Raw genomic sequence first — 16753 nt, 5'->3', positions numbered from 1 at the left:
TGTTCCTACCAACTCACTCTTTCTCGGACCTCTTTATGATTCTGTGTCTAGGGAGACACAAGTCCTTTGGCTCATTTCCTTTAAACGCTTTCTCCTGTCAAAGGAACAGAAACTGCTTTAGGTAGAACAAGATCTGAATCGTTCCATCGATGGTGAAGATGTTTTCTCATAATCAGCTTGAATCGGATTCGGTGAGTGCCAAGTTGCTGGTGACATCGGAGCTAACGTAGACCAGTTAGCGCCGATGTCACCAGCATATGAAGAGGCTGGTGTCTCTTGCTGATATGACTGCTCTCAATGACTGTGTGAAGATTTTCAGAAGTGCTCACTTTAAAAGTGTGGGGTTTTTTTTTTCTGCTTTACCTGGTTGTCTGTGGCGGGTTTTTATTTTTCTGATTGACTGCATATGGCAGGAGAGTTTAGTTTTGGAGAGAGGGATTTAATTGTATTGCTGACAAATTATTTCAGTGCATTAATTTTAAGAGAATCCCTTGTAGAAACTCTTTAGGAAGGTTTGTAATGTAACTACCTCAAACCCACCAGGATTACTAGCTGTGCTGCCACGTTTCTGTCCTTTCTGTTGACAGGTCTTTGTCTCTTCTTATTTCTGCAGGAGTTAGCGCCGTCTGAGTTTCGATGACGTCCCATGAACACTGATCTTCAAGCAGGCAGTGTGGTGTGTGTCTCTCCCTCTCCCTTTGGTTCCCACGAGGATCGAAGCCTGTGAGGGCCCCTGTTTGGACATGGCTGATCCCATCATGGACCTCTTTGATGACCCCAATCTCTTTGGGCTGGATTCGCTAACGGAGGAGGCCTTTGGGCAGAGTGGGCCGGACCCCATGGATGATGCCTTAGGCCTCACTGGTATCTTGGACCCCTTGGGTCAATTGGCTCAGGACGCTGGCATTACAATAAGGAACACTCCGCCAGAGCCGCCAGTGCTGCAGCCACCAGCACCGGGATCGCTGATCCTGCATGACTATACAGCACAGCCAGCCAACCCTCAGCCAACACACGCCGTTCAGGTGCAGCCGGGACTTGTGCAGCTCCCCAAGGGGCAGGAGCTGCTAGAACAGGGTAATCCGTTCATGGGTGTTTCAGCTGGTGGAGGTGGACAGCCGCAAGCACAAAAGATCGTCATCCTGAAAGCACCGGCTGGGATGTCGGTGGCTGGCACACCACTGACATTGGGAAGCACGCAGTCATCTGTCAACGGGGGCAAAGTAACCTTTGCCAAGGTACTTACGGGCACACCACTGCGACAAGGGGTCTCAATTGTGTCTGGCAATGCCGTGCTGGCTGCCAAGCTGACGACCGGGCCGGGCGGAACACAGAGAGTGGTGCAGGCTGGCCGGCCAGTGAAGCAGTTATTACTGCAGCCCGTAAAGAGTCAGGGGACACCAGGGAGCATTGGAGCTGCTGGAACAGGAGGAATTACACTGAAACCTGGAGTCACAGTGACCTCTTCCCCAGCACAGGTAATTACTGGTATCCGAAATAAAATAAAAGTGGGAGGACGACCAGGGATTCCAAAGACTGAAAGGATATATAATAATAAAGATGTTTATTGAGGTGTAAAGACTCGACACAACGTCGTGTTTCGGCCGTTAGGCCTGCATCAGGAGTCTATAATCAAATTTTGAATACATAAATTATAAAAACAATATGACATTAAAATATTTTAAATTAATTTTATAATTTTAAATGTTATTATATAAAAAAGTATGTATAATAATAACAAATTAGATGCATTTAAGAATGAATATGAATTTAAAAGGATGATTAAATTTTTAAGAAAATAAAACATTTAAATTCATCAAAAAATAAAATAAAACCTTCCATATTTAAAAATATGTAAAGACAAAAAATGGTGTGCTTGTATCAAAATGATATGCATATAAATAAATAACCACAGGCACAAAAGGGGTTCGAAGTTTCCACAAAACGTACAACAGAAAAGAAGAAAAAAGTGGAAAAACACAACTTCAAGAGATCAATCCGAGACAAGGGGTGAGATGCTCCAGGAAAACTTTATTAGGGACCCTACACGGTCCGTGTTTCGGCTTTTAAAAAAACAAATCAAATATATAACATTAAGTTTTGATATTTGGTGTTATATATTTGATTTGTTTTGATTTTAATTATATATGTGTCATGTTATTTTATAGACCCCTGATGAAGGCTTTTTTTAAAAGCCGAAACACGGACCGTGTAGGGTCCCTAATAAAGTTTTCCTGGAGCATCTCACCCCTTGTCTCGGATTGATCTCTTGAAGTTGTGTTTTTCCACTTTTTTTCTTCTTTTCTGTCATATAAATAAATAACAATATGTAAATGAATTCTCATGTCTACACAAAGTAAGAAAGCAGTGTGGATTGGATACATTAAACATGGATAACCAAATGCATTCAAAGGTGAATTTATACACATTAAAAATTAAATGAATCCTCCTATATATTAAAAAAGGGGGGTCAAACAATGAATAAATATTTAAACGCATAAAATGGTGTGCTTATATAAATACAATTTGCACATGAATAAATACAAATTAAACGAGAGTGATCAATTAATGGCAGATTCAGAAAATTGATAATGAGTGTGGTAACACTGACCTTAATGCCGAATGCTTTTGAGAACTATTTGATGAAGGCAAATCCTCAACAAAGGGAGGTCTGGTTAAGAGGTGAAACAATAATTAAAAAAAGTGAATGAAAGCAGCAAGATGAGTGAACATGAATTCTACCTATAATGTTGATTGTTAGAAAAATGATTCAAAAATGACCATATAGCCAGTGAATGTAATGCACATATATATCTCTCTCCTCATCAAAGGGCTGGAAATAGTGGTAAACTGCTGATCATATCACATCACTTATTTCTGGCTTCAAACGTAGTTGTCTGCATCCCTCAGGGACTCTGACCACCTTTTCCTATTCTCTGTGTCATTTGTGCTGTATCCATGATTCTCATTTTTCTTTCTGTTATCAGGGGGAGTCGAAACGGATCACCTTGGTTTTGCAGCAGCCGTCCCAGACTGGGGCAACGGGACAGATAGGGCCTCGTCACCTAGTGCTGGGCAGCCTTCCAGGCAAAATCGTGCTACAGGGTAACCAGCTGGCGGCACTGACGCAAGCCAAGAGTTTGCCGGGCCAGGCCCCGAAGGTCGTGACCATCCAGCTGCAAGTGCAGCAGCCCCCACAGCATCAGGAGCAGCAACCACAGAAAATCCAGATTCTGCAGCAGGCTCCAGCACAACCACTTGTGGTCTCATCAACCACTACACAGGCTGCACCCCAACGCCTCGCCCTGCCCCTCAAAGTGGTGCTACAACCACAGGTAACGCTCCCAGCCCTGTCCCAGAACCTGGTAACTCCAGGCTCTAATTCCCAATTCAGTCAACTAATTCTATGTATGTGACCCTGGGGGAACTAGTTGACCTTTCTGTGGCCCAATTCTATTCCCTGGTTCCATCAGTGACCGACTGTGTGTGCGCGTAATACTGGGGTGATCATTAATCTCATGAACATAAGTGCATAAGTAATGCCACACTGGGAAAAGACCAAGGGTCAATCGAGCCCAGCATCCTGTCCACGACAGCGGCCAATCCCACTTTTGGTACTTTGTAATAAATATCTCTTTTGGGGATAAAATACCAATTGAAACAAAGCAATGGAAGACCTGCTGATTTTTGCTTGAACTTCTGATAGAATTAGTCAGATGTAAACGTTGCTTATTTTAAGTTTTAATATTGTTGCTGACTGAGAAGGAGAAGGTTCATGGATAGAGTATGTGGCTCAAGCTTCTGGAATTCAGCGTCAGTGAGAGTTTTAAGCTTCTCGTGGGTGTGATGTGATTTCTGTGGGGAGCATCCTACAATGGGAAGATACTTGGCCTTGGTATACGCCTCAGTAGAATTTCCAAACGTTTGGTTTTTTTTTCAAATTGGGATGTGGATAAGGTCAAATGCCATGCAGCGTGTTTGTCACATAAGCTATCTCGGCCAGTCTGCAGTTGCAATATTTCTTTTATTATGAAGTGGGTGGAGATTTAGTTTAGGGTTTTGGGGAGGTTTCTTTTTTTTTTTCTTCTTCTTTCATTTTGTTTTTCTCTTGCTCTGTTTACTAAGGCTGGCTCGTCTCAGGGAGGTTCCCCAGGCCTTTCTGTGGTGAAGGTCCTCACCGCCAGCGAGGCCGCAGCAGCCTTCTCCACCTCCGCACCGTCAGGGAAGCAGGAAAGTCGAAAACTGGAACACCAGAAAAAACAGGAGAAAGCCAACCGCATTGTGGCAGAGGCTATCGCCAGGGCCCGGGCCCGGGGAGAACAGAACATCCCCCGGGTGCTGAACGAAGATGAGCTGCCCACCCTGAGGCCTGAGGAGGATGGAGAGAGAAAGAGGAGAAAGAAATCCATGGGGGCTGGAGGGTGCAAGGAGGATAAGCTGAAGAAGTCCAAGGCTGCACTGAGCGCTGGCAAATCGAAGAGCAAGGCAAAGACTAAGTGAGTTGTGGTAAAAGTTGGTTGGGAACATCTAGCACTGAAGTGGGGTGTGGTTTTTGCTCCTGTTAGTAGAACGGCTGGAGTGATCTGAATCCCCTACAGCAGGGGTGTAACTAGGTGGGGGCATGGGCCCCCACAGATTAAACCCTGGCCCCCTCTACATTTGACCCCCCCCCCCCCCCCCCCGCTGCCAATGACGACCCTCCCACGTCACCAGGTATCTTTGCTGGCGTGGGTCCCCAACCCCCGCCAGCCGAAGAGTCATATTCAGCGCCGGTCGACTCCGACGCCTTCGCTGATGATCTCTTTCTGACTCCTTGCGTCCTGCACGGGGCTGCATACAGGACGTGCACGCAGGACGTAAGGAGTCAGAGATCATCAGCGAAGGCGTCGGAGTCGACCAGTGCTGAATATGACTCCGGCTGGCGGGGGTTGGGGACCCCCGCCAGCAAAGGTACCTGGCGGCGACAGGGGAGAGTTGGCGGCGACCGGGGAGGAGGGGGGAGGCGGCTGGGAGAGGCGGGCTAAACAGTGCCTCCTATCTCGGGCCCTGGACCCCCCTCCCGCCGAGGTCTGGTTACGCCCCTGCCCTACAGTCCTTTTAAACCTTTTATTGGTTCAACTTTATATTTTCAGGTATGTCAGTGTCCGTAGCTTTCTAGATCACGTATGTCCTTGTTCTTCACTCCCAGGCCTTAAGGGCTGCAAACAGATCAGGCTTTCAGGATATCCATGAGAGAAATTTGCATGCCTGCTACCTTCCATTCGTATTCACTAGAAATAGTCTGAAAGGGCCCACAAATGAATCAGGTTGAGGGACCAGGATTGAAATGGGGCTCGTATGGTTTCAGAAATCTCATTCAACAGCATGCACATTTTTATAACTTGCCTTGGGCAGGTGCAGGCTGTGTATATTTGTAATAATAACAGCATCTTGGGATATTCCAAGATAGGAGATGTCACACCCTGCAGAAAATTCAGGGTTGTACCAGGTGGTACAGTCCATGGAGCAATGCTGTCATCTGCTGGCCACTGTGGAGACAGCAGGGCTATTTTCTTTCATATCATTTTTTTTTCCACCAGAAGTGGTGTACATTTTATTTCAAGTTGTTCATTTTTGGTACTTGGTGAATGGAGTGATGGGGGTGCCATGTTCTTTGTGAAAGTTACCTTTGGCCTTTCCATAGTTGCTGCTTCTTTTCTTCTGACTGTGTGATGTACTGTTTTGGCTGGATGAGACCCAGGGACTGATTTTAATTGTTTTGAGTGCTGTGACCTCTTGTTTCCCCTCGACTTTGACCATCTTGGTGTGTACTTTTGTTGACACCGTGAGTGTAGAAAACAAAATGTTTTATTGGCGTTCGTCTCTCCTCCTCCTCTTACCCCTCCTAGCACGATCACTCCCATTGTGGGAAAGAAACGGAAGAGGAATGCCTCGTCTGATAACTCGGATGTGGAGCTGATGCCCACAATGTCTTCCCCACAGGAGGAAGATGAGAGCAGCATCCAGGTAAAAGAAGGGAGAAGGATGCAAGCCCAGTAGGGTTGGTATGGGAGGAGTAGCCTAACGGTTAGTGCAGCGGGCTTTGATCCTGGCAACCTGAGTTTGATTCCCACTGCAGCTGCTTGTGACCTTGGGCAAGTCACTTAACCCTCCATTGCCCTAGCGTAAAAAAAAACAACTTAGATTGTGAGCCTCCTAGGGACATAGAAAATACCTGTATATAATGTGTACAGCGCTGCGTATGTCTAGTAGCGCTATAGAAATGATTAGTAATAGTAGATTTCTTTTGGGTTACTGTTATATTTGTGCTCTGTTCAGGCCTTTGGCTTGAAGGCTGAAGGAACTTAATTTCTCCGAGGACAAGCAGGCTGCTTGTTCTCACGACTGGGTTGACGTCCACGGCAGCCCCTCAAACCGGAAGAAAAAAATCTCGCGGGAGGTCCCGCACGCAGGGCACGCCCACCGTGCATGCGCGGCCGACTTCCCGCCCAGTTAAATGACAAGCAAAGAAATGAGGAAAAACGCAACTCCAAAGGGGAGGAGGGAGGGTAGGTGAGAACAATCAGCCTGCTGTCCTCGGAGAACACCTGCTACAGGTACGTATCATTCGCTTTCTTGAACCTTGTGAAGATAGATTGCTTATCTGTGCCAAACCTGTTCTTATTGTCCATGCCAGACCAGTCCTGACAAGTGGGTTGTGTTTCCGTGCCAGCAGATGTAGACAGGGGGGAAAAAAAAAAAGCTTAAAGCTGATTTTTCATTCCCTTTATAGAGATTCTGGTGCTGCCTTCTTCTGTTCATCTCTGCCCAGCAGGCAATATAAATAAAAACAGATCCAAAGATGTGGTTCTGAGTAAAAATCTTCACTGTCCCAACAGGGCAATTTGGGACCTGACACAGACCATGTTTTGGCAACAAAGCCTGCATCAGGAGTCCAGAAATCTGGTTATAAACAAAGCTGTGAGTTAATCTGGTCCAACTTCAATGTGCCAACAGACATTCAGAATCTGTGAAGCAGCTCGAAACGCTGTTAAACTTAAAAAAAAAAAAAAAAAAAACTTGTTGCTGAAAACACGTTCCATGTCAGGTCTTTTAGTCAGAACCAGATTTTTGGTTCTTTTTTTCTGATCATCCCTACTGTTTGCCTTTATTTCAATAGTTCCTTAGGGAACTGTTCTTTGTTGGCTCAGACATGTGGCCTGGTGCAGCATCTAGGGTAGGCCGTAGACTGAGTCTGGGTGACGCTCCAGGCAGCAGTCCAGTTGGAACAGAGTTTCTCTTCTGCCTTGGGACCAAACTGATGTTCTGTTGGTTTGATTTAAGATGTGGGGGATGTGCTTTTTGTTGTCCCATAAAAAAAACACTTCACCTCATACAGGTTACAGTGTAAATGTCAGTATTGGACGTAGGGTAACATCTGTTGACCCTGCCTGATCTTCCGCAGAAGCGGCGCTCTAACCGGCAAGTGAAGCGGAAGAAGTACACCGAGGACCTGGACATCAGGATAACTGATGAAGAGGAGGAGGAAGAAGTGGATGTAACGGGCCCTGTGAGGCCAGAGCCCCTGCTGCTGCCCGAGGGACCCCCAGAAAGCGAGGTTTTGCCATCCATGCAGTTCTTTGTGGTGCGTCCACACAGGTTCCCCCCCCCCCCCCTTGTCATTTTACCTTTTCTGTTCTTCTTTTCTTTCCACTTTTTTTGCCACCTTGCTCTTGCTATTGAGCACTTGAGGAATCTTATATGCACTCGATCTGCAGCCCCTCACTACCTCTCTACCGTCATCTCCCCTTACGTTCCTACCCGTAACCTCCGCTCTCAAGACAAATCCCTCCTTTCAGTACCCTTCTCCACCACCGCCAACTCTAGGCTCCGCCCTTTCTGCCTCGCCTCACCCCATGCTTGGAACAAACTCCCTGAGCCCATACGCCAGGCCCCCTCCCTGCCCATCTTCAAAGCATTGCTGAAAGCCCACCTCTTCAATGTCACCTTCGGCACCTAACCACTACTCCTCTACTCAGGAAATCTAGACTGCCCCCAACTTGACATGTCGTCCATTAGATTGTAAGCTCCTTGGAGCAGGGACCGTCCTTCTTTGTTAATTTATACAGCGCTGCGTAACCCTAGTAGCGCTCTAGAAATGTTTAGTAGTAGTACAGAAGGAGCCACAAGCCCACCTTAATTAAAGGCTGGAGAATCCTACAGCACTGGGGTCTCTGGGGAGGGGCCACAGACGAGCATAGTAACAGGGTTGGTGTGACTGTGAAAGCTCCTAATCACCAAGTACTGTCTCCATCCCACAGGAGAATCCAAGCGAGGAAGATGCCGCCATTGTAGACAAAATCCTCTCTATGAGGGTGATGAAGAAAGAGGTAAGGACTTAACGGGCATCGGGAAGCCATGCCCCTCCCCTAGAGGGGGGAACTCAGGAGCAGAGCTTGGGAGTCATGGATTGTTACTGGCCCCGATCCTCCTCAAGGAATAATCTTAAAATCGGAGGAGCAGTGGCTCCGTGATGTGAACAGATCGTAGAGTAGACCCTTCATTCCCCACTGATAGTTTGTCTCCAATCTTGCTGAAGGGATGGGTAAATCACTTCACCCGCCACTGCCTCAGGTATAACTGGGTTTGTTGTTTTTTTTTTTTTAAATGAGATTCAACGCGCGCTATTTCACGAAAGCCTGTTTGTTAACTAAGTGCATAACTCTCTCTAATGTATATTAGACATTAATGCGCATTAGCGAATCAGGCACTCTTTTTGTAAGCCCTCTAGAGAGAGGGAAATATCTACTGGACCCCGAGTGTAACTTGCCTTCAGCTACCAGTGAAAAAGAGCTGAGAGAAAGCAAAAGTTTAAATTTGGCACTTTCAGGCCCATGGCTCACAGCTGACGTAGCTTTCTCTGATCAGGGAGACACATGCATGTGTGTATGTCACTGGGTAATCTTTCTCCTTCCTTCACAGCTCCCGTCTGGCTTATATATAGAAGCTGAGGAATTCTTTGTCAAGTACAAGAACTAGTAAGTCTAACGTCCACCTTTCACTTTGCTGCTGCCCAGCCGTTGTGTTGATGCTCCACTTGATTTGCCTCGTGTTTACTTTATGAGTGGGTGGAGTGATAAGGTGTTAGAGCATCATGGGGGGATTGTGAGTAATCTTTGTTTCCTTAGCGTCCCTCCGGACCGGACCAGGATTGGACTGATGGGTTGTGCTCGCCTACCAGCAGGTGGAGACTGAGAAAAAACTCTGACTCTAGAGAGCCAATAGGAGCCCTGGCCATGTGACCTTAGCCTCAGTATTTTCTCAGTCTCCCAGCAGGTAGGAAGCGAGCCCATTAGTCTCTCTCTTTATCTTTTAGTGGTTAATAAGGCTACCTCTTCTTCTGTGCCTAGGAATTCTCTGTTAGACGCTGGTCAGGCAGGAATTTCTTTTCCTTTCTTGTTTCCTTTCTTTACAGCCTCTGGGGGTGTTAAACTCGGGTGTCCCCGAGTCCCTCCCCCCTTCCTCCCCATCTCCCATATGTGGCTGGGAAGGACTACCCTTTGTTTAGAAAGGTGTATGTCTTTGGGAGAGGCAGCCACTATAGAAAGTTACGAGCATCATGGGGGGATTGTGAGTAATCTTTGTATCTGCCCCCTAAGTGTGTATTTATTGAAGATTATGGGGAAGGGAGGAAGTATTACTCGAAACTTAACTTCTACTCGTAAGTACCCAAGCATTGCTGTACTGGGACAGACCAAAAGGTCCACCAGCCATGGCCGGTACAAGTACCCAGCAGTATTTCTTTCTTTCTTGCTCGCTCCCCCCTCCCCCAAACAGACAAACTTTTATTCTTGCACGTGGGTTGGGACGTTATGAATTACAGAGGAACTGGGGCTAAGTTCCATCTAGCTCCACCACTCCGCTCCGACTTGGCGTTGCTGGGGCACGAGAAAATGTCACAGGGATGGTAAGTAATTTCCTGTTTGGTACCTGACACAGCTCCTACCTGCACTGCGAGTGGGCCACCATCGAGCAACTGGAGAGAGATAAACGTATCCACCAGAAACTGAAGCGCTTCAAGGCCAAGATGGCTCAGATGCGGCACTTCCTGCCTGAGGACGAGGAGCCCTTCAACCCAGACTATGTGGAGGTGGATCGGATCTTGGATGAGTCGCACAGCATCGACAAGGACAACGGGGAGGTGAGTGGATAAGGAAGCGTGTGACTGTCAGTCTGGGGATTTAGTACTCTTTCCACTCCCACTGCTGCCCTGAGCCAGGGGCGTAGCTACGTGGGGGCCACGGGGGCATGGGCCCCCACAGATTACGTCCTGGCACCCTTTACATTTGACTCCCCCTGCCCTGCCACATCATCAGGTACCTTGTTTGCTGGCGGGGGTCCCCAATCCCCGCCAGCCGAAGAGTCTTCAGCGCCGGTCGACTCCGGCGTCTTTGTTTTGTGATCATCTGTTTCTGACGCCTTACGTCCTGCACCGTGCATGTAGCCCCGTGCCGGACGTAAGGCTTCAGAAACTGATGATCACACAACGAAGGTGCTGGAGTCGAGCGGTGCTGAAGAAGACTCTTCGGCTGGTGGGGATTGGGGACCCCCCGCCAGCAAACAAGGGACCTGATGTGGCGGCGGGGGAGGGGGTCGGCCAAAGTGGTGGTGGGGGGCAGCTAAACAGTGCCCCCCCCCCCCCACACACACACACCTCTGGCTCTGGCCCCCCACTCCCACCGAGGTCTGGCAACGCCCCTGCCCTGAGCTAGATGATTCAATCTTGGCATTAACCATAACCTGTGTGTATGTCTTTCAGCCGGTGATTTATTACCTGGTGAAGTGGTGCTCTCTCCCTTATGAAGACAGCACTTGGGAACTAAAGGAGGATGTCGAAGAGGGAAAGATTGATGAATTCAAACGTATACAGTCACGGCAGCCAGACTTGAAGAGGGTGGTGAGTGTTCTGTGCCACCCACTTTCTTTGTTTTTTTTTTTTTTTTGTATACTTGCTGACAATGAAGACGTACTAACACTTTCTCTTTGTCTCGCAAGGTCCGTCCTGCCTCCACGTCCTGGAGGAAGCTGGACCTAACAAGAGAGTACCGAAATGGGAATCAGCTGCGGGAGTACCAGCTAGAAGGGGTTAATTGGCTACTCTTCAACTGGTACAATAGGTGAGCTGGGGGAGCAAACCAGGTGTTGTGGGTCAGGAGCTTAGACTGCTTTGAACCAGTCCAGCAAAATCATTTACTTAAGAAAAAAAAAAACACTTGACCTGCGATTATTAAAAACCAACCTGGCTGCCACAGTGGTAGTACAGACCAACTTTTTATAGTTGCATCGTTCTGTTGGTTATGAAAACAGAAACCCCGGAGCTCCCTCCCATTTCTTCTGTAGCGGTTCTGTTTTCAGGACACCAAAGATGCTCAAGATTTGATCTTTGTGAGTCAATCAAGTAAAAATATAAAATGCTCTGTAGAGTTTTTCACATCTCAGTTGTTCCTCCCTTCCAACTTCTTTGCTACCTTTTTTATTTTTGTTACATTTGTACCCTGCACTTTCCCACTCATGACAGGCTCAATGCGGCTTACATGGGGCAATGGAGGGTTAAGTGACTTGCCCAGAGTCACAAGGAGCTGCCTGTGCCTGAAGTGGGAACCGAACTCAGTTCCTCAGTTCCCCAGGACAAAAGTCCACCACCCTAACCACTAGGCCACTCCTCCACTGTTGCTACTATTTGAGATTCTACATGGAATGTTGCTATTCCACTAGAAGTCGGCCCTTGCAGATCACCAATGTGGCCGCGCAGGCTTCTGCTTCTGTGAGTCTGACGTGCAGGACGTCAGACTCACAGAAACAGAAGCCTGCGCAGCCTTCTACATGGAATGTTGCTAGTGGAATAGCAACATTCCACGTAGAATCTCCAATAGTAGCAACATTCCATGTAGAATCTCCAATAGTAGCATCATTCCATGTAGAATCTCCAATAGTAACAACATTCCACGTAGAATCTCCAATAGTGGCAACATTCCACGTAGAATCTCCAATGGTGGCAACATTCCACGTAGAATCTCCAATGGTGGCAACATTCCACGTAGAATCTCCAATGGTGGCAACATTCCACGTAGAATCTCCAATGGTGGCAACATTCCACGTAGAATCTCCAATAGTGGCAACATTCCATGTAGAATCTCCAACAGTATCTATTTTATTTTTGTTACATTTGTACCCTGCGCTTTCCCACTCATGGCAGGCTCAATGCAGCTTACATGGGGCAATGGAGGGTTAAGTGACTTGCCCAGAGTCACAACGAGCTGCCTGTGCCGGGAATTGAACTCAGTTCCTCAGGACCAAAGTCCACCACCCTAACCACTAGGCCACTCCTCCACTCTTGTGATGTCTTCTGCCTTCCTTATTTTGCCTGTTTTCTTATTTGCATGCAGCACTGAATCTTGAACTCCCCTTCTGTTTTTCTTTGCCTTTCGCTTACACGTACTTACGCTTCTTTCTCTACTACAGTCTTATCTCCTTTCATATCATTTTTTTTTTTTTTTGTAGGCAAAACTGCATCCTGGCAGATGAGATGGGCTTGGGGAAGACCATCCAGTCTATTACCTTCTTGCAGGAGGTGTACAGCGTGGGCCTCCGGGGACCCTTCCTGGTCATCGCCCCTCTCTCCACCATCACCAACTGGGAACGGGAGTTTTCAGGCTGGACCCACATGAACACCATCGTGTACCATGGGAGCCTGGCCAGCCGACAGATGATACAACAGTATGAAATGTACTGTAAGGACTCAAAGGTAGGCCTGCTCCCTGTTGTGGCATGCAGTTGAGTGCCCTGAGACTGAATAAGGAAGAAAAACCTCTTCTGGTTCCAACACCTGTGGGCCTAAATCATTTTGCTTTGCCTGTACTGAAAGTCATCCTAGTGTGACTAAATACTTTCCTTAGCATCCCTCCGGACCGGCCCAGGATTGGACCAGTGGCGTAGCTACGTGGGGCGATTCACCCCCGGATCCCCCTCCCGGCGAACCCGCCCCCGCCGCCGCCTACCTTTACTTTTGCTGGCAGGGGATCCCACTCCCCGCCAGCCGACGTCTTCTCAGTCCTTCCTGCTCTTCAATTTGTTTGCTGACGTGCAGGACGTCAGACTCAGAGATCAGTTCTGTTCTCTGAGTCTGACGTCGACGTCAGCAAACAAATTGAAGAGCAGGAAGCGACTGAGAAGAAGACGTCGGCTGACGGGGAGTGGGATCCCCCGCCAGCAAAAGTAAAGGTAGGCTGCAGCGGCGGCGGGAGGGGGGGCGGCAATGTCGGCGGGGGGGGGCGCCGGGGGGAGGGCTAAAATGTGCCCCATCCCCCCGGGCTCTGGACCCCTCCCCCACGGAAGGCTGGCTACGCCCCTGGATTGGACTGATGGGTTGTGCACGCCTACCAGCAGGTGGAGACTGAGAAAAAAACTCTGACTCTAGCGAGCCAATCAGAGCCCTGGTCATGTGACCCTAGCCTCAGTATTTTCTCAGTCTCCCAGCGGCCCATTAGTCTCTCTTTCTGATATATATCTCTCTATATCTCTATTTAGTTGTTTTCTCTTATTTTTCTCTTCTGTGCCTGATGTGTATTTTTGTATTTTGTTTTTGAATTTTTTTTGAGTTTATCATTTCAGTTGATTAGTTCCTTTTTTTTTTACTGTGTCTGTTCCTGAAAGAAAATGATAATTTTTCTTTTCTTTAGTCCTACCAAACCAGTCTAGACTAATGAGTTATATCCATCAACCAGCAGAGGGAGACACATTGAATTAATATGCACCCTTTAAAAAAAAAAAAAAACAACCCACTGCAAACAGTGTTTTCTATATGTTAAACCTTTTTATGTGCTCCCCCCCCCTTTTTTTTTTCGCTTCATCCAGGGCCGCCTTATCCCCGGTGCATATAAATTCGATGCGCTGATCACCACCTTCGAGATGGTGCTGTCGGACTGCCCTGAGTTGCGTGAGATCGAGTGGCGCTGTGTCATCATTGATGAGGCGCACCGGCTGAAGAACCGCAACTGTAAACTTCTGGACAGCTTGAAGCACATGGACCTGGTGAGACAATTACGCGTAGACAGGACTGATTAGAGGCTGGTTGACTAAAACGGAGTTGGATTGGGGCTTGATTAATTTACAGAAGTATTGCCATACTGGGACAGACCAGAGGTCCATCAAGCCCAGCATCCTGTTTCCAACAGTAGCCTTAGTTCATATAATGTTTTGTCAGATCTCAGTTAGTGATCCATTTTCTGTAAGGACAGGTTGTTGGGCGGAACAGTAACATTTCAGAGTTTTACAATGAAGTAACTGTAAGCCACGAACAGACATGGAAACCTGGACAATTTATCTTCTTAGTATTTTGAATGTGCTTTGTGCCTGAATTTTTGCATATGTTAAATCTTTAAGGACCTTTCCTATAACATTTCTCACTGTCCTTGAACATAGTAACATAGTAACGTAGTAGATGACGGCAGGAAAAGACCTGCACGGTCCATCCAGTCTGCCCAACAAGATAACTCATATTTGCTACTTTTTGTGTATACCCTACTTTGATTTGTACCTATGCTCTTCAGGGCACAGACCGTATAAGTCTGCCCAGCACTATCCCCGCCTCCCAACCACCGGCTCTGGCACAGACCGTATAAGTCTGCCCCGCACTATCCCCGCCTCCCAACCTCTAGCCCCGCCTCCCACTGCCGGCTCTGCTATCCAATCTCGGTTAAGCTCCTGAGGATCTATTCCTTCTGAACAGGATTCATTTATGTTTATCCCACGCATGTTTGAACATGGCACTCATTTCTTTGATGGACCCCAGGAGACGGTAGTGCGATATCTTCTTTTCTCACTGTCCCTGTCCTGTGTTACTCTTCCACAGGAACACAAAGTTCTGCTGACGGGAACTCCTCTTCAGAACACCGTGGAGGAGCTCTTCAGTCTCTTGCACTTCCTGGAACCTTCTCAGTTCCCCTCGGAATCGGAATTCCTCAAGGACTTTGGTGACTTGAAGACTGAAGAACAAGTAGGTCATGTACACTGCATGGAGAGAAGTAGTGTAAGCTTAGTGGCACAGAACAGGAGAATCCCAGTCCTCCTCTCTCTCTCTCTCTCTCTCTCTCTCTCTCTCTGATATTTCCAAACCATCTAATCAAAGTAGTGTTGGTGTAGGAACTGAGAGACTAAATTCCATGTAGTCTGCCCTTTTTTTAAAATTCTTACTATCTGGAATGTCTGTAATCCAGTAGGGTCCAGGTATAGATCTGGGAGTATTGAGTAACAATGGGCTTCAGGGAATGCTAATCCATTCCTCTTGCCCCCCCCCCCCCCCCAACCTAATCCTACAACCATACTCAGGTGCAGAAACTTCAGGCCATCCTGAAGCCCATGATGTTACGGCGTCTGAAAGAGGATGTGGAGAAGAACTTGGCGCCAAAACAGGAGACCATTATTGAGGTGGAGCTGACTAACATCCAGAAGAAGTACTACCGGGCCATCTTGGAGAAGAATTTCAGCTTCCTATCTAAGGGTGCTGGCCAGTCAAACATGCCCAACCTGCTAAACACCATGATGGAACTGAGGAAATGCTGTAATCACCCATATCTTATCAATGGTGAGCAATCTCATGGGTTAATTGCTTTGATGGAATTGATATACACCTAGCAGTACTCAATCTTCTATGGTGAGAGGTCCTGAGAATTATCCGTGCAGACTTGTTACAACAGATTTACTGTTCTTCCTTGGAGGGGGTGTGAGGATGTAGACCGTAATATACCCTTGTACATCTCTGAACCAATAAGCCCTGAAAAAGTCAATGATAGGATCTTTGTGACTTTTCTGTTTTCTTTTTGGGTCGTTTTCCCCTTGGCAGGTGCAGAAGAGAAGATCCTGATGGAATTCAGAGAAGCCCGGTATCCTGCCGTGCCCATGGACTACCACCTGCAGGCCATGGTGCGCTCGGCCGGCAAACTGGTGCTGATCGACAAGCTGCTGCCCAAGCTGAAGGCCGGTGGCCACAAGGTGCTCATCTTCTCCCAGATGGTGCGCTGCCTGGATATCCTGGAAGACTACCTCATCCAGAAACGGTGAGGGAGAGAAGGTCCAGGCCATGGAAAAATACACAGCCCAAGCCTACTCCCACATCATTTAGTGTTAGAACATAAGGATAGCCATACTGGGTCCATCTAACCCAGTATCCTGCTTCCAGCAGTGGCCAGTTCGGGTCGCAAGTACCTGACAGAATCCCAAATATAGTAGCAAGATTCATGCTACTGATCCCAGGGACAAGCAGTGACTTTCCCCATGTCTGTCTCAATAGCAAGACTATGGACTTTTCCTCCAGGAACTTGTCCAAACCTTTTATCGTTCCTTTTCCAGGCACCCAACAGTATTTTCCAAAGAAATGGGGTAGATGCATATGGCCTGTGCATTTTAAAGGTTCTCCAGTTTTTAGATAGTTAATACTTCAGACTGTGGAGGCTCTACACGGTGACAGATAGCGTATGTACCTGAGGTGGCTGTTTCAGATGACACCTGACCCCAAGATCATTATGGCTTCTTTTGACCAGGGAAGTTATTCTCCCTCTTTGTATGGCATTAGTGTGGATTTTGTTGGAGCACCCTATCCAAGTCCCAACTCCTGCAGTTCAAGGAGAACACGGAAGGAACTGGGAAAAAAATCCAGAGCAATGAATGCAAGAGGTCTACGTAATGTGATCTCAGAAGATACATGGAAGGCACTGGT

The 16753-nt window shown here is 47.5% G+C and overlaps 1 protein-coding gene across 2 annotated transcripts in view; it reads left to right on the top strand.

Annotated features, from left to right (window-relative positions):
* Positions 1-16753, top strand: part of CHD8 (chromodomain helicase DNA binding protein 8) — a 71639-nt gene that overhangs the window by 22167 nt on the left and 32719 nt on the right. For both annotated transcript variants that reach the window (XM_030187019.1, XM_030187020.1), the window contains exons 2-16: positions 614-1478; positions 2988-3335; positions 4126-4496; positions 5889-6006; positions 7445-7624; positions 8301-8369; positions 8962-9017; positions 9979-10180; positions 10799-10936; positions 11035-11156; positions 12541-12784; positions 13894-14070; positions 14891-15034; positions 15367-15622; positions 15881-16094. In XM_030187019.1, the coding sequence (XP_030042879.1) occupies positions 744-1478; positions 2988-3335; positions 4126-4496; positions 5889-6006; positions 7445-7624; positions 8301-8369; positions 8962-9017; positions 9979-10180; positions 10799-10936; positions 11035-11156; positions 12541-12784; positions 13894-14070; positions 14891-15034; positions 15367-15622; positions 15881-16094 (3374 nt within the window). In that variant the 5' untranslated portion in view covers positions 614-743. The remainder of the gene's footprint in view (positions 1-613; positions 1479-2987; positions 3336-4125; positions 4497-5888; positions 6007-7444; positions 7625-8300; positions 8370-8961; positions 9018-9978; positions 10181-10798; positions 10937-11034; positions 11157-12540; positions 12785-13893; positions 14071-14890; positions 15035-15366; positions 15623-15880; positions 16095-16753) is intronic.

This window comes from Microcaecilia unicolor, chromosome 14 (assembly GCF_901765095.1).
Source record: "Microcaecilia unicolor chromosome 14, aMicUni1.1, whole genome shotgun sequence".
In the NCBI taxonomy this organism is placed as follows: domain Eukaryota; kingdom Metazoa; phylum Chordata; class Amphibia; order Gymnophiona; family Siphonopidae; genus Microcaecilia; species Microcaecilia unicolor.
This window is presented reverse-complemented; position numbering and strand designations above follow the sequence as displayed.